A 23944-nucleotide genomic window follows, 5' to 3' on the forward strand; every position below is an offset into this window, starting at 1 on the left:
GGCAACCTTGAGGCTAGATTACTGTAATGTGCTGCCCTTGGCTTGTTTTAGAAGGTCCAGCTGGTGCAGAATGTGGCAGACATATTGCTGGGGTGGGCATCTGGTTGGCAACATTGGACGCCATTGCTAAAACATTCACACTGGCTGCCCATCTGCTACTGAGCCAGGTTCCAAGGGCCTTGTTTTATTCTACAAAGCTCTAAACAACCTTGGTCATAGGTACTTCAGGAACCGCCTGAATCCTGATATTCCAGCTTGATCATTGAGATCATCTGCAAGAGCATTGTGAGCCATTCCCTGAGCTGGCGAGGCTCAAGTTTAACAAAAACAAGAGAAAGGGCCTTTAGAGTTGTTATTTTCTGGAATGCTTTGCCAATAGAGATTCAGCAAGTGCCTTCTGTTTCAACTTTTAAACGCCCAATGAAAATCTTTCTGCTTCAAAGAACTACACAAATTTTAGAAGGCATCTGAAGGCAGCCCTGTATCAGGACATTTTAATATGTTTTTATGTGTGTTGGAAGCCGCACAGAGTGGCTGGGCCAACCCAGCCAGATGGGTGGGGTATAAATTATTATTATTACTATTACTATTACATATTTCCATGATAGCTAGCTGATTTCTGATTTCTTCATATGTTTTTTATTGCATGATTTTATGTGCACTTGTAAACTGCTCTCATTTCTTTTGTGAATAGTAGTATATAAATAAATAAGCAAATTTCAGATTTCTGTGATATCACAGAAGAGACCTTCTGACTTAAACACTAACTTCTGAAGATGAATGTTGAAAAGGGTTCAGCAAGTGTGTGCATGTATATTTTAACTGCTAACACACACCCCTCCTTTCTTCTTTCCTTATAGACCCTCCCGATGTTCCTCAGAATTTTAGTTGCGAAACCAGGGACTTGAAAAAAATAACCTGCTCTTGGAAACGTGGAAGGTCCACTTGGTTATTCGGCCCAAAAAGAGGAACACATTACAGATTTTCTGAAAGGTGAATGTTAATGGTCTCCTTAAACATGGTACAGTTTGCAGACATGTCTTGTGAGATACCCTTTTATGGATAAAAAGTGCCATTTGTTTTAAACTGCTTTTTAAGTCTACAGAATGGGGCTTGTCTAAAAACAAGAAATCTAAAATCCCAGCAGTAGAGTTTGCTTGCACAGTTCATAGTGCTATATGTTCCACATATCTGAACTATGATGGGTGGAAATTATTCGTGCTGATTCTTTTTTGCTAAGCTCAGGATCAGAAACAAATCTCAGGGAGTTAGTAATGCTCACCTTAGAGGAGAGTCGAGCATGAGAGGCCCCTGAATTCTTCTGTAGCTCAGCTGAAGTTGTCGTCATGAGAAGACTTAAGGAGGGAATCACAGGAGAACTGATGGGTTGGAACCAGTGGCCACCCCAAAAGGAGACCCAGTTAACCCAAGCATCCTCCACAGAGGAGAAGATGTTTGCCCTCTGGTCCAAGTTTTCCTTGCAGATGGCTATTCAAACAGTCTTCCTCACAAACCAACACAGCAGCTCTCTCAAAAACACACACACCCTCCCCTCCTTGGAATAAGAATTGCCCATGGGGGTTAGATTCTGGCTACCACCATTCCCCATCTCCCACCACAAAGTAGATATTCAAAGTAATGAATAGAGATATGGAAGTGGCCACCGAGACCATATAACACTGGTCCTGAAAGACCTACACTGGTTCCCAGTATGTTTCCGAGCACAATTCAAAGTGTTGGTGCTGATCTTTAAAGCCCTAAATGGCCTTGGCCCAGTGTACCTCCACCCCCATTGTTCAACCTGGACACTGAGGTCCACCTCCAAGGGCCTTCTGGCAGTTCCCTCCCTGTGGGAAGTGAGGTTACAGGGAACCAGGCAGAGGGCTTTCACAGTAGTGGTTGCCTCCCCGTGGAACGCCCTCCCATCAGATGTCAAGGAAATAAACAACTGACTTTTAGAAGGCATCTGAAGGCAGCCCTGTTTAGGGAAGTTGTTAATGTTTGATATTCTATCATGTTTTTAAAATTCTGTTGGAAGCTGGCCAGATGGGCGGGGTATAAGTAATAAATTATTTTATTTATTTATTTTATTTACTTACTTCTTTTCTGAACTAATGCTATGGGAATGAAGGAACGTCTTCCCATATCTAAATAAGGCACATCAGGGGCAGCCCAAGTAACCCTACCCTGCATAATCATTTGAAAGGCAGCTTCCATCAACTTTGAGGGGCCACGGCCCCCTCAAATATTTCATTGAGGGGGGGGGGAAAGCCCCTGGGAGTTGGCCTCTATGAGGCACATTAAGTCACCTCTTAGGTGTGCATAAGGCAGCTTCATATGTTCCTATAGCTGCTGCTTTTCTGGCTGTGTTGACCTCTCCACCCCAATCCCAGCTGCTGCTTTTTCCTGGCCTTGTTCACTTGAGTGATCCTACTCCATCAGAGAACAGAAGTATGCCCTGATGACATCTAGTCAGTCAAACTTTGCTGTGCGGTAACAGCACTTAGGACAATATAAACAACAACAAAATCGTTGTGCCAAAAAATGGTTTAAAAGATAAGGCCCTCTTGGCAATGCTGGGAAGAATTCTACGAAACCTTTAGTAGTCAAAATCTAGCCGCTGCTAACAAGGCCCATTGATAGTCCCTGGGGCTCAGCTAAGTTTTTAATTTGGGTTTACTTAGTAAGAATGGAGGAAAGGAAAAATGAAGAGGAAGTAAATATTAAAAATATTTTGTGAGTACATTAGCTGAGCCAAGATAATTACTCTGCATCCTTAAAAATGAAAGTAAAGATGTACTTTCTACAATTGGGGGTTTAGTTGAGAGGAACCCAGGACTTCTAGGTTCTTTCACACTTAAATTCAACATCTTTTCATGAACGTTCCCCAATTTTCTTAAAGCTGATCTGACGTAATCTAACTATATACATCTTCAGCAAATAACAAAAGGCTTTGAATTAACTTTTTATCAAAGGTATTGCTTGGATATTGATCTTTTCCCCCCTTTAAATTTTAAATTTGCAGTGTATCTGGGATTAATGTTACACTTTTCCATATAAAATCCAACGTAGAATATAACTATACGATTCAAGTTCTGAACAACCAGACAGTCTATAATTTCACAGTCCAAGCTTCCAATCTACTTGGTCGGTCAGCAACCTCCCTCTTATTTGATATACATCGTAAAGGTAAGAATCTGTTTCTTGGGCTTACTGTATTTTAGAAGTTCCCATTCAGTAATCAGTGCGCAACCCTATAATGATCATTTTACAAAAACCCAGGGATATCCCATGCACGTATTCAACATTCATTATGTAGTTCTTCTCTGTCTCAGTCAGAACTAAAGCTTATTTTAACTGTTTGTTTTAACCGCTGGATTTAATCTGATCATTATAGGGGCATCCTATTCATACATTCAGGATGCAGGTGGCGCTGTGGTCCAAACTACTGAGCCTCTTGGGCTTGCCAATCAGAAGTTCGGCAGTTCAAATCCCCGTAACGGGGTGAGCTCCCATTGCTCTGTCCCAGCTCCTGCCAACCTAGCAGTTCAAAAGCACACCAGTGCAAGTAGATAAATAGGCACCACTGTGGTGAGAAGGGGAACAGCGTTTCTGTTCGTCATGGTCCTCCGTGTGCCGGTAGCTGGCCACACGACCCAGAAAACTGTCTGTGGACAAATGCCAGCTCCCTTGGCCTTGAAGCAAGATGAGCGCCGCAACCCCATAGTCTCCTATGACTGGACTTAACTGTCTAGGGGTCCTTTACCTTTTACCTTATTCATATATTCTCTAAGGCTGCCTTGAAATGGCCCTTCTAATTGGGCAGCCTAATTTGCAGACCAGAAAATCAGGGCATTTCAGGCACCATCAGAGGTGAAATTCTGTTGGTAGATGCCATTAGTGAAATGACCTCATCGCAAAGTGTCATTTCACTATAATGGCACCCACCCAGAGGTGGCAGCAGTGTCCTGGTCCCACAAATTATGTCCTTATATACCTTTATTACCAGGCAATTGGTGGCTCCCTTCCGCCACACTCCCAACTCCAAGCCAGATGTTTTCTGTGGATCATTTTTTACTCGGTGTTAGGTTGTTCTGCCCTTGGGAGCATACTTCTGAATACTGGAATGGAGAGGAGCAAGGTGAGTGCAGGGCAAACACACCAGCAGAACCTATCTGATGTTGCTGCCAGGATGTTTGCATCCTGTTGACATCATTGCTCCCTTGCTGCTACCCTTCTGTGTCCTGGTGTCCAGCGGTGGCTAAGGCAGAGAGAAGTCAGGCAAGCGATACTGCACCAAGTGGCTTATGTGATTCTCCTGTTCCCTGTTTTATCATTGCAACAATAACCCTGTGCATTAGGCTGGGCTGAGAGACTGAATGACTCAAGGTCAACCAGCAACTTTCATGACTCGGTGGGTATTTGAACAAGGGTGGATTTGATTTAAATCACTAGTCAGTAAGACTTGATTTAAATCATTTTTTATAGAAAGACTCATTCTTGCTAATATAATCTTAATGTTGACAACCAGATGAAGGTTTCATTTTTGGAATAATAAATTTTCAGAGTAGTTTTTACAGTTAAAGGTAAAGGTAAAGGTACCCCTGCCCGTACGGGCCAGTCTTGACAGACTCTGGGGTTGTGCGCCCATCTCACTTAAGAGGCCAGGGGCCAGCGCTGTCCGGAGACACTTCCGGGTCACGTGGCCAGCGTGACATCGCTGCTCTGGCGAGCCAGAGCCGCACACGGAAACGCCGTTTACCTTCCCGCTGGTAAGCGGTCCCTATTTATCTACTTGCACCCGGAGGTGCTTTCGAACTGCTAGGTTGGCAGGCGCTGGGACCAAGCAGCGGGAGCGCACCCCGCCGCAGGGATTCGAACCGCCGACCTTTCGATCGGCAAGCCCTAGGCGCTGAGGCTTTAACCCACAGCGCCACCTGCGTCCCTGTTTTTACAGTTACTGTATATCAAAAATTACTGATTTGGTTATACTATTAGAAATACATAGACCAATAATTATGGAATTTTTGTGAGGTTTAACAGGTTCACTGTTTTTCTGCTGTGCTTTATTGGAAGGAGAAAACAATCATTTCCTTAGTAACAATTTAAACAATTTATTTAACCAAAACAATAACATTATAGCATATGCATTCATGTTTGTTGACTGATGTGGTTAAACACATGAAAAACTTAAACAAATCCTTATTTCCTGATGTATCGCCTTTGGACTATAATGTAACTTAAATAGAAAATTATCTTTAGAATTTTTTTTCCTCCAAAAGCATTTGATTTTAAAAATCCAATTTAAATAAAAAAAATCCGATTAAAATAAAAAAAAACTGATTTGTTTTACTTTTTTTTTTTAATCATTCATTTTTATCCACCCTGATTTGAACCCTAGTGTCCCAAGTCCTCATCCAAAACTCTAAACCACTACACCACACTGGCCCTCCTTTAGCCCACCTTTCCATACTGCACCTAGCACATGTTTGGCATGAAATAAATAAAAACAAGGATTTGTTTTTAACACTTTGCATCTTTTTTTTCACCAGTTCATCCAAGACCACCTTCCCGGTTCACTGTGCGGAACGAAAGCCCAACTAATGTCACTTTGTCATGGCACTTGGATGGCAATTTTAAGCAAATCAAGCTGCAGTGTCAGGTTGAAGTTATTTGCGAGGAGAAACAGGTAGGTGTTTTCTGGTTTGCCTTGTACATCAATGGTGTTTTATAATAACTGGGTTGTGGGGTTTTGTTGTTGTTTTTACAAATTTATAAGCTGCTTCGCAGCCTAACACAAGTCAAAGCAGTCTGCAGCAATGTGAAATGTGAGATAAAGTAGAAAGTCTAAAATCAATCAAAGCCTAGAGGCCAGCCTGTTCCAGTGTTGCCTCTTACCGCTGGGTACCTATTGGCTGGGAAAGACCTGTGTAGGATCCATGCCCATGTAATAGCATTCATCATTTGCAGAAAGCCCACAATTGTGGGATTGAAGACAGTTTACCACATTGCTGCATTATATAAGAAATAAGCCTATAAGCTTCATGGGTCCAGAATCTATTCCGAACCCGTCTTGCTGCAACCTCCCTCCCTCCCCTTTTTTGTTCAATCTAAAGCACGATGTATAGAAATGATAACTGTCTCAAGGTCCATAAATAGCAACACCCTAGGGCCCTAAGGAAGTTAGATTAGCTTCAACCAGAGCCAGGGCCTTTTCAACACTGGCTCCGGCCTGGTGGAACGCTCTGTCTCATGAGACCAGGGCCCTGCAGGATCTGATTTCTTTCCGCAGGGCCTGTAAGACAGAGTTGATCCGCCTGGCCTTTGGCTTGGAGCCAATTTAATTCCCTCCCCCTCTTTCTTCTTTCTTTTCCTTTCTCCTGTGATGAGGCTGCATTTTAATATTTTAATGTTTCAATATTTTAATTGTTGTATTTTAATCTTGTTTTTAAGTTGTATTCATTCAACTTGTTTTTATTATTGCTTGTTAGCCGCCCTGAGCCCGGCCTTGGCTGGGGAGGGCGGGGTATAAATAAAAATTATTATTATTATTATTATTTACTTGTAGCAGTAATAGTAATAGTGATTTATAGCAGCCCAGTACTTTTTGTCATAAAGAAATTTCATTTGTTTGTTTAAGACGAGAAAGACCCTGAATGTGCTGCTGGATGGTGCAGAAAACTCCTTTTACACAACCTCCGTGAGCAAGTTGCGTCCCTACACAACATACACTTTCAAAGTTCGCTGCTCAGCTGCTCCACCCCTCTTCTGGAAGTGGAGCGACTGGGTCGAGAAAACGCGGCACACAACCCTGCAAGCCCGTAAGTTTATTGCATAATGGGAGAATCCACGGCCCTCCAGATGTTGCAGAAGTGACATGTCCCATCAGGGATGGAGAGAGCTGGAGTCCAACAACATCTGGATCCCTGGAGTAATGGAACATTCTGAAGTATAGGCTTCATCAGTCCTCTTAATGAGTCAGGAAAAGTGAGCAAGAAGCTTTGGGAAGACCATTCAAAATCTATTCCTTAATGAAAACACACCCGGAATATACAAGTGTGAATTTTCAGATTACAAATATCTGCCCCCAGAGCTTCATTTTTTCTTCTTTTTTGTACATTTTATAGCTTATAAAATTCTGAGATTGAAACCATAGCTCCAGTGCAAACTTAAATTGCAAACTATCTTCATCGGTCCGTTCTAAGAATTACAAAACTAATAGTTGCGTAATAAACTTACCGGAACCAATTAAAATGTTACAAAGCAGTGGGCAAGCCTTTGAGTTCATCATAACACTTTTTTTCTACACCCACCCTACAACCTCATGGGCAACCTTCCTCCGAAGGAAACCTCAAACAATTAGGGACTCTTACAAGTTGCTAAAAAACAAACAAATAGGGGTCTCTATGACATTTGGGGTGAAGAAAACCCAGGAGACACCAGCCTGACCGGGCGCCATGACACAGTGTCCAGATTAGATTTGATACCCTTGGTTGAATCAACAAACATAGGTAGCATTAAAATCACAGATCATGACCCAGTAGAAGTTACCCTTAAAATAGGAGAAGAAACACAAACCACCCCACCATGGTCCTTCAGTCCCATTCTAACCACAAATAAACAAATTGGAGAGAGTCTCACAAAAACTCTCAAACTACTTCAAAGAAAATGATATCGACAATATAACAACCCCCCCCCCCGCTATGGGATGCAATGAAAGTGGTCACCAGAGGAGCTTGCATAAAAGAGAAAACAATCCTTAAAAAACAAACCACCTCAAAAATTAGCAAAATAGAACAAGACATCATGGCCCTCTCATCATGCTACAAACAGGAGCTTAAAAAACTCCTTAAACTTATAGAACAAAAAAGGAGGGAACTAGACTCCCTAGAAATCAACAAAACAATGATCAACATTCTATGCTCAAAACAACGCTTCTACAAGTATGGAGGGGAAAACTCCAAACTGTTATGTAGGAAAAAATCACTCAAAACAAGAATATATTGCATCACCAAAAAAGACGGCAACTTAACATTCTGCCCCTCAGAATTTCACTCCAACCTATACACCTCCCATAACTCACCCAAGGAGGAAATCAGAAAATTCCTAGCAGGACTGACCATGCCAACCTTAACTGATGAGGAACAGGAATTCATGGACAGTCCTATCACCCCGGAGGAAATAGATACGATCCTCAAAAACCTGAAGCCACACAAAGCCCCAGACCCAGACTGCTTTACAGCAGAATTCTGTAAGAAATTCAAAGAACCTCTGATGCCCTACATGACCCGCCTGTTCAATGACATCATAAAAGGGGCCCCCATTCCTAAAACCTGGATCTCCTCAAAGATAGTCTCCATCCCAAAACCACTCAAAGACAGCCTCAAAGTAGAATCATACCGCCCAATCTCATTAATAAACCAAGACTATAATATATTCATATTAATCTTGGCCAACTGCCTAAAAAATTTCCTACACAAGTTTATAGCCCCAGACCAGACTCACTTTGTCCCTGGTCACAATATAACAGACCCCATCAGGAAACTACTGAATCTGATAGAACACAGCAAGGCAACTAAGCTCCCACTGACAATTATGTCCCTAGACAGCCTCAAAGCTTTTGATTGCTTAGAGTGGAAATACTTATTAGCAGTACTAACATGAAATTTGGTCCCAACTTCTTACAAACCCACAAACAAATATACCCCTGAGTCTCAGCAAAATGCAGGACTAACGGTATAGACTCTAATGCCATAGCAATCCAAAGAGACACAAAACAAGGATGCCCACTGTCTCTTCCTATTCATCCTGGCTCTGGAACCTCTAGCAATCTGAATCTGAGCAGCCACAGACAAGGGAGTGGAAATAAAAGGCAGAACCTATAAATTATTTTTTTTATTTTTATTTTTTTAAAGTTTTAAGACATGCATTTTTTGTACACATCTTAATTCAAAATGCACATTTTTATATCCACTTGAGCCTAAAATACAATTTTTGGCACTTTTTGGAGACTAAATATTTGGAGAAGTGCAAAAACCAAAGGATAGCTGCATTCCAATTCATGAATTAGTTCAGGAAATGTAAATTGGATCAGTTTACTTTTAAAGGTGGGCTCAAGCATCCTTCATTGTGTGTGATGGGTTTTTTTTTTTTAATATTTTTATTAAATTTTCACATTTTATAAAGACAAACATACACACACAAAGACAAAGACAACACGTATAAAAATTTCATAACCTTACTTTCCTAACCCCAGTTCTTGACCTCCCCCCATCCCCCCTTCATACATCCTAGTTCAGTTACATTAACTCAGCAAATTCAAATCTCTCATCCATTGCGTATTATTACTATATCTATATATATATGTTTTTTTTTTTTTAAAAAAAAAAAAAACCATTTACTTAGCCAGATTTTACTTATCCAATTTTCTTATAAAACATTAAAGCCTTTCCTAAGGTCGTCTCGAGTTCCTTCCACGAATTTCCCTTTAATCTTAAAAATAGGTCATAATAATCAAACACAAAAGTCATAAAGATTTAAAAACAAATTCTCCTTCCCCCCCCCCCAGCCCCGGTTTCTGTCCCTTCCAAATGTCCCCCCATCCATAACAACAGTTTTTAGCCTGGGTTCCTCACATCTGAGGCCTTTAAGTCCTTGTCAGTCTCTCTTTGCCGATCTTGTTGGTAACCCTCCTCATTGGTCCTCAGGTTTCGGGGAAATTTCAGCTCAGTCTCATCAGAATTTCTTCCATCCAAAGTACTTGACACCAGCTGCTGCAGAAGATCAACCAGTCCATACTCAAATAGGAAGCCCCAGTCGTATTTCTTATTTCTTTTAAAATCAGGTATTCCAGATGTTCCAGGGGCTTCCTCCCTCCTCTTTCGCATCTTTCGCAGATTTGTAATCCAAGGGTCTTCTTCTTTGTATTCTAACAATGTAGGCTTGTGGTTGGTAGTCTCCATCTGTACTAGCCCTTGCTCGCTCTCCCCCTGTTCCGAGGTTATCTCTTCTGATTCAGCTGCAGACTTTTCCCCAGTCAAATCCATTGTACCTTCAGCAGAGTCATTTATTTTAGAGTTCAAGGTTATGAGTTGTTTACTCATGACCGTAGTCTGCTCCTCCAGTTTTCCCACAAGAAAAAACATTCTTTCTAGCTCTGCCTGTAGTTTTCCATCTGCAGCCATTGCAATGTTTCAATGTTTCCCCTAGGGGGATTCTAGTTACTTAGTAATCTTTTCCAATAGTCCTTTACTTTGTTATTTCCCTACTTTGTTTCCAACCACTTTAGTTCAAATGTAACAAATTAAGTCCAAAAAGTGTTAAATAATAGAGTTTTTCACTTTCGCTGCCCGTTTGACAGCTCCTTTGACAGCTGTCAAACTCCTCGTTCCTTGTTCTCCAGCTCACATAAAAGGACACCCCCGGGTCTGGGGGGGTTCAAAAAAGACAAACTTCTAAAAAATCACTCTTACTCTCCAGCACACATCTTCTTCTGTCAAATTCATGCAAATCTTATCTTTTACAGAACACCAAGGAAAGAACTCTCCACCTTAGTTCTCCGATCTTTGCTTTAAATTTTCTGTAGGCAGGGGGGTGCGGACTTCCCTTTAGCACATCCCCCGATCGTGCCGAATTCAAGGATAAGCTTTTTAAAGTCCAAATTCCAATCTACTCACGGATTAATTAGAGTCCGAATTTCAGGGAAGAAAGTCAGCGGTCTCCGGCCATGGCTCGCGGCTTCGCTCCACTGCAGTAGCGGTCTACTCACAGCACCACGCCACTCCCCGTACCCTCTCCGCAGCCTTTAAAAAGGCTCTTCGTGGGTCGGGGGGGCGCTTTAGGTGCCCGCCGAGTCACCAGGTCCGCAGGCTTCCGCGCCTGCGGTTTCTAAGGGTCCCCGCGTCGCCGTCGCGGTGAGACCCGTCTGCAATGGAGCCGATTCCCTCCGGAGCTCGGAGGGAATCCGCCATTACTCGGATCGCGCTAACCCGGAAGTGGCAGAACCTATAAATTAGGGCTCTTTGCAGACGACCTAATGGTCACAACACCAGACCCCATAAACACAGCAGCCTCCCTAATCAGAGAACTCAACATGTTTGCAATGTGGTTGGGCTTACAGGTAAATTTTGCAAAATCTGAGGCTATGTGCTTCAACACCCTCTTCATACCCAAAAAGAATTCGCCAACATCACCAAGATAAAACTTTGCTGCACCATGTTCAGATACCTAGGGGTACAAATAACCAACAAATTATAGCTCCACAACTAGAACCCCTTGTGACGACAAATCAACAAAGACTTGAGGAAATGGAACAGCACCGCAGCTTCACTCTCTGACACAATAGCCATGCTCAAAATGACCACCCTCCCAATTTGGATTCTCCCAGCCCAACTTCACAAATGGCAGAAAAAATGACACTTATTTATCTTTTCACACAAAAAACTGAGAATAAGCCCCAAATACCTGCACCTCCCCTCTTCAGCAGGAGGATGGGGAATCCCCAACATAAAAGCATACTACATCACCAACCAAGTACGCCACAAAATCCCGTATATCCTAGAAGACGAGACGAAAAAATGGGTACACCTGGAGAGAGACACAATTGAAAATACCCGTACCTCTGCATACCCATTTCTCCCAAACAAACTAAGGCAAATCCCCACAACACGTCACACAGACCATGCTTAAAGCATGGAGAGAAGTAGGTAAACTGTCCCCAACCCCATCCTCACTATTTCCCCTAGCACACCACCCACTATTTCACCATGCAGCACAAAACTTCCAGATAAAACCACCTGGCAAGCCAAAGGCTTATACTGCCTAGCAGACTTCTACAAAAAATTACAAACCCATATCAACACAAGACAAACTATGGGACACCCAAATATCCTGGCTAACACACCACCAATTACATGCCCTCTTAAAAAACAACCCAGTAGTAAAATCAGCTGCAACTAGGCCCTTGACAACCTTCAAAAACCTAACAGCAAAGGGATACGGCAAAGAGATGGTATCCACAATATACAAAATACTACTCCAAAATGACCCCTCAACGTAATCAAAAAAACAATGGGAGGATGACAATAGGCTATGAGATTAACCCCACCCAATAGACCAGAATGTGGTCTAAACCTCCCTTTAAATCCATATCAGCGAAAAGAAAAGAACGCACTCTGAAACTCACTTACAGGTGGTACCTAACACTATGGAAACTAATGCTAATATGTCCAGGAACCTCACCAAAATGGTGAAGAGGATGCACCTCCATCGGAACATACATACCTCCACATGTGGTGGGAATGTCCTAAAATCCAAATCTTCTGAACATCAGTCATACAAGAAATATGCAAAATAACTAAGCAAAGTATTAGAAGTCACCCCAGAACTAAGAGAAGATGGCCCTACTAAACATCTTCCAAGGTAATAATGCCCACTCACATCATAAGGAGCTCATAACCCAGCTACTCTCAGCAGCCAGAAGCATCATAGCCAGACACTAGAGAGACCTGTCAGGAGTTAGCATGGCCCAATGGTATCAAATAGTATGGGAAACATCCTTATTAGAAAAACTAACCAATAAACTGACACTGACACGGGGACAAATAGAAGAAGGCGCCTTCACCCCGGTATGGTTCCCCTTTATCACATACATAGCCCAGCATGACAGCGAGGACCCACCAATAGCATTCAAATCAATATGGCTAACCTGATCCAAAAACGCACACACACTCCACTCACACACAAAAGCAAATTTTATTTAAGCCAGGGGTCAGCAAACTTTTTCAACACTGTCCCTCAGACCTTGTTGGGGGCCAGACTATATTTTGGAAAAAAAAAATGAAAAAAATGAAAAAATAATAAATAAATAAATGAACAAATTCCCATGCCCCACAAATAACCCAGAGATGCATTGTAAATAAAAGCACACATTCTACTCATGTAAAAACACACTGATTCCCGGACTGTTCGTGGGCTGGATTTAAAAGGTGATTGGGCCAGCTCCAGCCCCCGGGCCTTAGTTTGCCTACCCATGACTTAAGCCAATCAAAGACAACCAACCACACCCTAGAGCTAGGCCACCCACATCTCTCTCACCACCAAAGAATTACAAGCGAATAGTAAAGAGAACCCACACAAGTGATGCTGACACAAAACCCCACACATACACTAAGTAGAAGAAAAGAAGCATTGCAACCCCACCCCACTCATAATTCCCCCCTCCCCCTCTTCCTCCTTTTCTTCATAACCTAACATTGTTTAAAAAAAAAAAACTTTTAAAAATATATAGCAATAACTCTTTTTTCCAGTTTGGATGAGGAGGGGAGGAGAGGTTTTTTTTGCCATGATGAAAAAAAACCCCACTCTGCACTTTATAATAATTACAAAAGTTGATAAGACATTGTGCAGGCTTGGATAGGTTTGGGGATAAAGAAGTATCAGCTGTTTGAGATGTTTCTAAAATGTAAGAGTGCTGGAAATTGTGGGTCGTCTTCTTAAGCAGCTGTCTCTCTTGGTCATTGTTACAATTTGACAATTCTATATACGTCAGCTGATAGCAATGAATATTTTCTTGAGTATAATCGAAAATCTCCTCTTCCAGCTCCAACGAGAAGTCTAGATCTCTGGAGAGAGAGAAGTATTGATGGTGAGACTGTAAACCTCTTTTGGAAGGTATGTGTTCAGCTGCTGTTTTTGCTTTTAATTTGTCCTTAAATTACTGCCTCCCAGACAATACTGCTTGTTGCTTGCAAACTTTGCTCCTTCTGAGCCAATTCACACAACTCATTTTGCAGTGCAAAATTGGCCATAAGGTGAACTTTCTCCTCCCAGTCACACACAAAATGGTTTTGTAAAAAACAACCCACAATCCATGTGGTAAGATGGAAAGTTATGGTATCATTATTGCTACATTTATAGTACTGAAATGTTGTTATCTGTATGCTCTTGCATTTGTTATATGCTGCTGTTTTTATTATTGCTGCTGTTATGAAATAATTCTCGCAGTCTGGTAGTTGTTGTTCTCTTTGACATCTGGTGGGAGGGCAATTCCACAGGGAGGGCGCCACTACCGAGAAGGCCCTCTGCCTGGTTCCCTGTAACTTGGCTTCTCGCAGTGAGGGAACCGCCAGAAGGCCCTCAGCGTTGGACCTCAGTGTCCGGGTAGAACAATGGGGGTGGAGACGCTCCTTCAGATATACTGGACCGAGGCCGTTTAGGGCTTTAAAGGTCAGCACCAACACTTTGAATTGTGCTCGGAAACGTATTGGGAGCCAATGTAGGTCTTTCAAGACCAGTGTTATATGGTCTCGGCGGCCGCTCCCAGTCACCAGTCTAGCTGCCGCATTCCGGATTAGTTGTAGTTTCCGGGTCACCTTCAAAGGTAGCTCCACGTAAAACGCATTGCAGTAGTCCAAGCGGGAGATAACCAGAGCATGCACCACTCTGGCGAGGCAGTCCGCAGCCTACGTACCAGATGGAGCTGGTAAGATCAGTGTTAGAGCATCTGCTTTCCATGCAGAAGGTCCAAATTCAATCTCTGACATCTCCAGGGCATGCCTCCTGTCTGAAACCCTGGAAAGCCTCTGCCAGTCAGTGCAGACAAAACTGAGATGGATGGACCAATGGTCTGGCTCTGTAGGAGGCAGCTTCCTATGAGCCTTTCTTTGATGGCTGGTTTGCTAGAAATATATAAATGGGTTGCCCAGCAGTCAGCGAGTAAACTGCAACGAGGCCCAGCTTATAGGGCTGTTTTAAGTACCTTTCTGAAAATGGCTTTGTGAAAGCATGCTTTTCTTGCATACTTCCTTTCTATTTCCCTTGAACCTGCTATCTCTCTCTCTCTCTTTCTTTTTACAACAGCCACTACCCGTTTCCGACACAAATGGCTTGATAGAGGCTTACGAAGTGTCTTGGTCCCTACCAGAGGGCTCCACTTACAACAGGTCGGTTTCTGCACCTGCCAGCAACATCTCAATAAAGCTTGGGGAAAATGATTGTGCATTCTCGGTGGTGGCGAAAAACAAGGCTGGCCACTCTCCTCCTTCTCAGATAAACAGTGCAGATATTCCAGTCAGTAAGTATGAGATAAAACTCTTTGTCAATTGTGGTTTCTATCTGTATGCCCCATTTTTTTTGGGGGGGGGTGCATGAAATGTGTGTACTTTGTGTACCTATCTCCTAATACAGTGGTACCTCGGGTTACATACACTTCAGGTTACATACGCTTCAGGCTACAGACTCGGCTAACCCAGAAATATTACCTCAGGTTAAGAACTTTGCTTCAGGATGAGAACAGAAATCGTGCTCCAGCAGCACGGCAGCAGCAGGAGGCCCCATTAGCTAAAGTGGTGCTTCAGGTTAAGAACAGTTTCAGATTAAGAATGGACCTCCAGAACGAATTAAGTACTTAACCCGAGGTACCACTGTATACTGTTAAGTTCTGATGGATTGTTGAACGATGCTTTGTTTGATATAAATTGTTTTAAAGTTATTGTGACTTTTTGTATTGGATCAAACTGCTACTGTTTCATCTTTTTATTGTGTTTTAATATGTGTTGGAAGCCGCCAATTGGGATGGGGTAATACGCCGGAGAATATATGGTTGAAATTTATACGTACGCCCTTAGGCCCCATCTGAACTATACATTTAAAGCAATGAAGAAGCCTGGGAACTGTAGTTTAAGGATGCTACGCTGCTGGGAGCTCCCCCCAGTCCCTTTCCAGAACTACAATTCCCAGAGTGGTTTTTAACAGTCAATTCTGAAATTTGCAGCTTCATGAGGGAAATAGTAGTCTCCAAACAACTTTCAGCGCTCTTGAACTACAGTTCCCAGGAGTCTTTGGGAAAAGCCATGGCTGTTCAAAGTGGTATAATACTGCTTTAAATTTATAGTGCAGGTGGGGCCTTAGTTGTATTTGTTTATTGGTTCTAGGGTAGGGGTGAAAAGGTTTGGACTTGCTGGTATAACTGAATATGATCCAAGATACACAGTCTTCATGCTGTTCAAGATTTCAGGGTTACTTTTTTTGTTGTTCACGCTCATTGGCTGAACAAGTTGATGCAACTTTTATGGAGTTATGTAAGCACTCTTGGTGAGTAATACAGACTTGTAGGCTGCTCCAGGTCATGCACTTCTGTGGCTCTGACTGAAGCGAGCAGCTGGCAGTTCTTACGCCTCCTCAGACTCTTCTTAGAAAAGAACTTTTTGAATGGCTGGATGCCTTGCTTTGCGTTACCCGCAGCACAACTCAGTTCTGAGGCATTGTGAGTCACAGATCGTAGTCATGGAGGGTGACTCATCCGGAAAGCAGCACGAGGAATAATAAGCAGGTCCTTTCAGCCTGGGCTCTGTTACATTCTGCAAATGCTTTGGATGCCTGGAAGAGATAATAGTGTATTTGTGTGTTCCTCACCTTGGAAAAGGATATTGTAGAGTTGAAAAAGGTTCAGAAAAGGGCAGCCAAAATTATCAGGGCGGGGGAGTGGAGCAACCCCCTCTGAGGGGGAAAAATACAGCATTTGGGATTTCTTAGTTTAGAGAACAGTCAAGAAAGAGGTGGCATGATAGAGGTTTATAAAATTATGTATAGCATGTAGAAAGTTAATAGAGATTTTGTATTTTGTATTTTATTTTTTACTATAAAAATTTAGTTGTGCTTAGAATAATCATGTGCGTAATATAAAAAATACAAACTGAGACATCAAGGAAATCCAAAGGGAAAATATGAAGAACGGAGGATCTGATGGAACGAATTATTAAAAATGTGTGAGGCAAACAGTCTTTTAAAAAAGTCTTTAAAAAAAAGAATTACACTTTTTAAGGTAGATAAAGACAAGATGAAATTATACAGTTGAATATGATTATATAGATGGGAAACGGCTATGTATAGTGAATACTTACCTACTTTTAAAATTTTTCACTTATGATCCTTTTCTTTTACTACTTTATTTTTTCTTTGTTCTTTTTTTCTTTTTTCTGATATCTTTCATTTCACTCCTTTATTGTGAATAGCATTTTATAGAGGTATAAATAACTGTAAATATGAGAAGAGGCAAAGTATTCTCTAATTTTTTTCCTTGGTTAGAGATACACATAGGAGACATACAGCTCCAGGTTGATCTGCCAGTTGATGCTAGATCTGGCACACCTGCGTAAAGAAAGCCAGGGATCCAGGCTGCAGAAATCATTTCAGTGCAGGCTCTTACATTCATCACCCTCTGATATTGCAGTGGGTTGCAGATGGCAACATTCCAATCATAGGCCATTACAGTGGTGCCCCGCAAGACGAATGCCTCGCAAGACGAAAAACTCGCTAGACGAAAGAGTTTTCCGTTTTTTGAGGTGCTTCGCAAGACGAATTTCCCTATGGGCTTGCTTCGCAAGACGAAACATCTTGCAAGTTCTTGCGAGTTTGTTTCCTTTTTCTTAAAGCCGCTAAGCCGTTAATAGCCACTAAGCCGTTAATAGCTGCTAAGAGCCGCTAAGCTGCTAATAGCCGTGCTTCGCAAGATGAAAAAACCGCAAGACGAAGAGACTCGCGGAACGGATTAATTTCGTCTTGCGAGGCACCACTGTATTATAAGGAAGGTGAAATCGTTTGCTTCAGGTGTGTTTCCTCCTCCTTGTTCCATACATTTGGGGAGTTTCTCTCCTTGGGAGATTTCTTAGCTTCCACCTGGAATTGTGCACCTGCAATCGGCAGTTTGGTGCCAAAGTAAAACATTTATTCATTGCATTTCTCACTCAGCAGTATTTCTCCTCTGCTGCCTCCCCCCCCCCCTTTCTCTGTAGTAAGCCAGCTCAGTTCTATATTTGGTATTTGATGCTGTTCCAAGTTGAGCAGCTTGTGACTTGGCAGTCGTTCACTACTAGCCCAAGCCATATGGGGAGAAAATGTAATTATACAGTTAATGTAACCCGGAGGTGTTTTTCATGGAAGATCTATTGATTTTGTTGGACCTGATTTCCGTTTCATGCACTTATATTGTGAGAGCCACAGTCCAGTTCATCCAGGCTGATTTGTCATGCTGATTTGGAGAACCTGATTTTATGCTGCTGTATCCCATTGAACTTCTCACAGAACTTAATCCAATTATCAGCAGGTCCTCCAATGTAAACAGATTTTAGATAGACATGTATTAGATAGACCAGTCTAGTGTGCTCTTAAGACTCAAAACCAGTGTCTTGCTTATCTCTCTCACACTCTCTTACACCGCCACCCAAAGATCAATACGATATTCCCCATAAGATTTTATTAGATATTTTGTGAGGAAAGATAAAGCTTAAATCTTTCTAGGATGTGCTGGCATGCAAAACTGAGGCTCCTGGTCAAGTCAATCAGTCCATCGACCAATATTTCTGGAGGTGCTCCAAACTGAACAGCAAAGCTTAGACTGAGATTACAGAGATCCCAGGAGCTGGTCTCTCTTAAATTCTGGTTGTCTTCAAGAGGGCATGATGCTGCACCTCCCATTACTGCCAGATGTTTCCAGCTTTCTTTCTGTGGTTGTCTAAGAAGACAAAAGGGACTCGTTGGTAGTGGCAGCCACCCTGTGGAACAGCCTCCCATCAATTGTCAAGGAGATAAATAACTATACAATTTTAGCAGACATCTGAAGGGCAGCCCTGTATAGGGAAGTTTTTGATGTTTTATTATGCTTTATATTTGTTGGAAGCTGCCCAGCGTGGCTGGGGCAACCCAATCAAGATGGGCAGGGTGCAAATAATAATATTATTATTATTAATGGGTTAAAGGAAATAAATAATCTTTATGAGGAAGGATGAATGAAGTTGGGAAGACCCGAATTAAGCATAGTTTGGATTTGTTTCTCTTTAACGAGAGCAGTTGGACCAATTAGGTTCTTTTTTAAAAATATTTTTATTAGGAATTTCAACATAACAATTTATCAAAAACATGTCATCTTCATTTCTCCCCTATTTTACCCACCCCCTCCCTAAAAGAAAAACCCACCCTCCCACCCCCCAGCCTTCCCTCAGCTACTCTCTCTGTTTTTTCAGCACGTGTTATTCTCTGCATATTATAAAATTGTAAAGATCCTTCATTTATCTATCTATATGTTACCAATGATAAATTTGTGTATGTTTATTCTGGACCAATTAGGTTCTTCTGTATTTTTATATGTGTAGTTTTATTGCATGTGTCTTCAAACAAATTGGAGGGGGGGGATAGGGAAGGTATTATGAAATGCATTAAGAATGCCCCAGGAACTAACTTTTGACATTATCAATGTTGCAGGCGATGCCCCAACAGAGATCGGAGTTGCCAAAGGAGATGGTATTTACGTTGCTTGGGAGCTTGACCCCAACGTCACCTGTGGCTATACCGTGAGGTGGCTTCAGGGGCCTGAGCCCAGTGCCGCTGTGAGTTGGGAAACGTTTCCATCAGGCGTGTCAGATGCTGTGATCAAATCTGGTAGGAAATAACTGCTTAACATTTGTTTCTGCAAAGAACTGTGCTTGCATGTGAAAGTGAGAATCACCATGATTTAGGGACAGGGCTATAGCTGTCAACCGTCCCTTATTTGGCGGGAAACTCCCTTATCCCAGTGCCGTGTCCCGCTGCTGTCCCTTATGGATGATGTCCCTTACATTTCCTGGGTTTCAAAGGAAGCAGCTCTTCTCCTTCCCTCCCTGCCGGCCAGGGAGGAGGGAGGCTCCAGCTGTGTTGCTTGGCTGCATTGCTCCCCCAATAAGGAGTCTAAGAACGACTGGGGGGGTGGAGCTTGCATATCTTGTGCCAATCAAATCGGCCGCGTTGCCTGGGGTTTCGCCTTTTCTCAGCGCTTCCCAGCAGAGAGGTGATGGTGGTTTTCCTTGCTGCATCCCCTTTGCCGGGTTGCTGCACTGTGGGAACCACTGCTTGGGCTTTGCTTGGCTGCTGGCTGGGCTTTCTGCCTTTGGCTCGGAGCGGCTCAGAAGTTGAACATACCTGTGCCCGGAAAATCCCTTATTTTGGCTGCTGATCCCTTATTTTCGAGGCTGCTGGTCCCTTATTTTCAAATCTGTAAGTTGACAGCGATAGACAGGGCATGTGTTTGGGACTCCACTGTTTTTGAGCAGGAGAGTTTGCATTTCAAGCTGCCGTAGCTAGAGCTTCTTCCTGACCACCCCCCTCCATGATTTTCTGTTTTATCTATTCCTATGTTGAGATAGAAATTACCCTTTTAATGGTAGCTCACTTGTAAAGTTTGGGTACCTATCCACATTTGTCTCAGGAGAGCACTTTTGTTCTCCAAATGGAGTTTATTCCTTGGCTGCAAGGATAAACTCCTTTATTTCTTTTCTTTAAAATTTGCTTATTTATGTAAAATATTGATAAACCATGCTTTCATGTAAAAATATCAGCATATGGTATGCAATCAAGGAAACACGGTAAAAAGAAATTAAAAATGCCAGATGTATCTGTAGAATCTGGTTGGCAAAAGCATACTAGGTTTGAAAGCCCTGTCTGAGCAGTACAGTTTTTAGAAGAGATGTAGAAATGATTAGAGATGATTCCTGCCAAACTTCTGGAGGCAAGCAGTTCCACAGAACAGGGCCTGCCACACCTTGTTCAAAGCTTGGCATCTCTGGTTGGTTTAAACTCAAGCAATCCAGGATCAATCTAATCATAGTTCAGACTTGGGGGGGGGACTCTGGTTTGCTTAACTATCACAGGCAATTCTGTGGAACTTGAATGCAGAAGTCAAAGCTTCCAATCTCCTTGTGACTGCTACGGAGGCTGAGGTTGGGTGTGTGGAAGTCTCATGCATGTAATTCTAAAAACTGTGGTTTGGCTTTGCATTTGCAAATGGTCTGTGTGTCTTTAGAGCTGCTTCTGAACTTTAGTGTGTTGTTGGTGGAGATCTTAAGAGCCTGTATCTGAAGGTCAAGGTCAGTTTGTAAATAAGCATTTTATCATCATGCTGCCATCCATTCACCTTGCTTTTTAGGCTTTAGGTGAGTGAAACTGGTATTATGATGGTGATGGATACCCAGCCATTAAATAAATGACACATTGGATAGAGTTGGCCAGCCAGGAAATATTGGAGTCACTTAAAGGCTTGTTGCATAGAAGTGGATATTGAGCATATTTATTACAACTGCCCCAAGGTTGGAATCTTTGGGAGCATGAATCTTGATAGGATGAAGAATATGATGGGTTGGGATTTACCTTTGAATCCCTTGGTGGAAAATCACTTTATTGAGAAACGGACACATTTTGCAATGTATCAAAACATTAAAGTCGTAGTAGGGTTGTTGCACATAAATTATAATTTACTTGCTGGTGCCTGATAATATAAATAATACAAGAAGGAACTCTCAGATTTGATTTGGGGAAACTGAGACACATTATTTTCATGGTTTTAAGAGTTGAATTGTGGCCAGATGTAGCCATAAAGGAGCAACTCCCTTCTTGTAAAGGATTGAATTTCTCTATTTCTTCTCAGAATGTAGTGTACTGTAAAATAAGATATTTAATGATTATTTTGTCCCACAGATCTCTTTCAGCCAGGAATCAGATACAGATTTTCTGTCCATGGCTGCAAGGACAATGGATATCAGCTACTGAAATATATAAATGGCTACACACAAGAGCTGCGTAAGTGCCTTTAATTTTGCTAAAGGTTATTCAGATGCAAGAGAAAATGTGTTAATACTTCTAGGGCTTATTGAACCAAAAGAAAAGAGGGAAATAGGGACAGACTGAAAGTACATTATCTTTGCCAATTATCTTAGGAAGGTTCATAGCCTAGTTTTGGATCAAGACCAACAAGGTGAGTTAGTCAATTGTGTAAATATATCCTAAGGTGAGTTGCACCAGCAGGATTGCAACTGTCAATATTAGTCTCTCTCCATTTCTAATTTTCCCCCATCTTAAATTTCTGCAACGTTCCACATTTCTGCAACAACTTGCATCATACAAACTTAACGAAAATCTGTACACATTTCTGTTAATCAGCTCCTTTCTGTAATCCGTTTTGACTACTATTCACATTTTTGCAGTCAAATTTCCCTAATAATATGCATTTTTCTCCAATATATGCAGTTCTATCAATATTTTCCCCTAAAATGTGCAGGGTTCAACTTTGTCTGAAATAACCTTCGGTGTGCATTACCACGTCAGTTGTTTCTGGATTGCATTCCTGTTCCCTTTGTTACTTACATGATAGATTCTCCTGCTGAAGATGGTTCAATGGCATATCTTTCTGTCTAGATGTCAGTTGCTGGGGAGCACAAGTAGGAAGAGTGCTGTTGCACCCCAGGTCGTACTTTCAGGCTTCCCATTGGCATCTGGTTAGCCACTGTGAGAACAAGATCCTGGATAATATGGACCTGTAGTTTGATCTAGCAGTCTTGCATTTACGTCGGGGTAGCCATTGTGATGGCCTCCAGGAGTTGGACTACAGCTCTTGTCAGCCCCAGCCTGGATGGCCAGTGATGAGGGAAGACAGTCAAGGGGCTGTCAGGAATGCAGGTTCATCCGCAGGTCAGGAAAAGACTCAAGACACAAAAATGGAATCGGTTTTTATTCATAAAAGTAAAAACACAACTAGGCTAATCTGGCCTAGTTGAAGATGTTGCTGGGACTGGCATCTGGCCCCTCCTTTCCTTTCCAGTAGTCTCTCTCTCTCTCTCTCTGACTCCTCCTTCCAAGCAGACATAAACTATGGCAAGATGGAGGAATCACCTCTAGGCCTGTCTGGCTTGTTGCTCAGCAGCATGCAAGGCTCTCCGTGATCTGAGTGTCAGTGGAAGCAGAGAGCTAGCTGAAGAGGGACTGCCCAGCTGTTGGGCAACTGAAGCAGCACGACCCTTGACACCTAGCCTGGAACGGGTTTCTTCTTCTGACCCCCTGTGTTCACTCAAACCTCCTGCTTCTGTCACATCTGATCCAAACACAGTAAATTTTGCTTAGTAAATGAATAAATGCTTAAGTCAAGAAAAAACTTAGCATATGAAGTTGAATGTTTCTAAATATATCAAAACTGTGAGAATTTACTGAAGAAGCCCGAGACTCTTCATGGGCAAAACAGGTGACAAACGCCGGCACCTTGTCTAACTCTTGTGTGTAACATCACCGACACTTCGTTTGATCAAACTTATCCTCGTTTATATCTAACCCTTGAGAGCAACATCGCCGACACTTCGTTTGATCAAACTTACCTTTGTTGATATCTTCAGGAGCCTGGCTAAAGGAACTTTAAAGACTGAATCTTCCTTTTGGATACAATTTGAATTAGTTTTCTGTTTGAGGCTTCAGTAGTAGATCTTGTACATAGCTCTCTGTTTTGGGATTATTAATATAAGATTTAGAATGTAGAATGGTTTGGTAGCATTTTGTGTGCCGCTTATGTGCTGCTTACTTTATACTGGTCTGTCACATCCCAGCTTGTCCCTTCTGCAGATTGGTCCTCAGTGTCCCACCACCACTGTCCTGGGTCTTTCTTCCTCTGTTCCATCCCTTGGGTGGGTGGGTGGGTGGGTGGGTGGGAGTTCTTGGGTCGGGGTCTCAACACCACTCAATGTCATCCAGCCAGACCCAGACATAGAGGTTGTAGACCCCTAGGTTCAACAAAGCCTCTACAGTAATGTTTGCATGTAACATATCTATTTGTCAAAATACACCTATCTCGGGTTTGTTAAAAAAAATGTTTTCCCTTCCTTCTTGCTTTCCGTCTAGAACCTAGCGCTGCACCAGTTTTCAAAGTGGAGCGTGCCACCTCAGATTCCATCATCATAAGATGGGAGAACATGTCTGTTGAAGATTGCCGGGGCTTTTTAAAAGGTTATCTGCTTCACTTTGGGAAAGGCGACGAAAGCACCACAAAGCCAAAAGCTTTTGAGCCAGGTAAATGATGCGTTTTTGACTGTCTCTCACCACTGGCCAAATGCGCTTCGTTAGAAATCTCCTTTCAGGCAAGGCAGCAAAGTTGGGTGGC

General features: G+C 42.3%; 1 protein-coding gene across 5 annotated transcripts in view; it reads left to right on the forward strand.

Moving 5' to 3' along the window:
- Nucleotides 1–23944, forward strand: part of LIFR (LIF receptor subunit alpha) — a 104821-nt gene that overhangs the window by 65156 nt on the left and 15721 nt on the right. For 4 of the 5 annotated variants that reach the window (XM_079994743.1, XM_079994742.1, XM_079994745.1 and 1 more), the window contains exons 8-16: nucleotides 861–993; nucleotides 3026–3189; nucleotides 5553–5689; nucleotides 6641–6821; nucleotides 13601–13671; nucleotides 14860–15073; nucleotides 19258–19434; nucleotides 21502–21603; nucleotides 23686–23853. In XM_079994743.1, the coding sequence (XP_079850869.1) occupies nucleotides 861–993; nucleotides 3026–3189; nucleotides 5553–5689; nucleotides 6641–6821; nucleotides 13601–13671; nucleotides 14860–15073; nucleotides 19258–19434; nucleotides 21502–21603; nucleotides 23686–23853 (1347 nt within the window). Of the gene's footprint in view, nucleotides 1–860; nucleotides 994–3025; nucleotides 3190–5552; nucleotides 5696–6640; nucleotides 6822–13600; nucleotides 13672–14859; nucleotides 15074–19257; nucleotides 19435–21501; nucleotides 21604–23685; nucleotides 23854–23944 lie in introns of all 5 variants that reach the window. The other variant, XM_079994746.1, reaches the window with a different exon arrangement.

The sequence above is a fragment of the Podarcis cretensis genome (assembly GCF_951804945.1).
Source record: "Podarcis cretensis genome assembly, chromosome: 11".
NCBI lineage: Eukaryota > Metazoa > Chordata > Lepidosauria > Squamata > Lacertidae > Podarcis > Podarcis cretensis.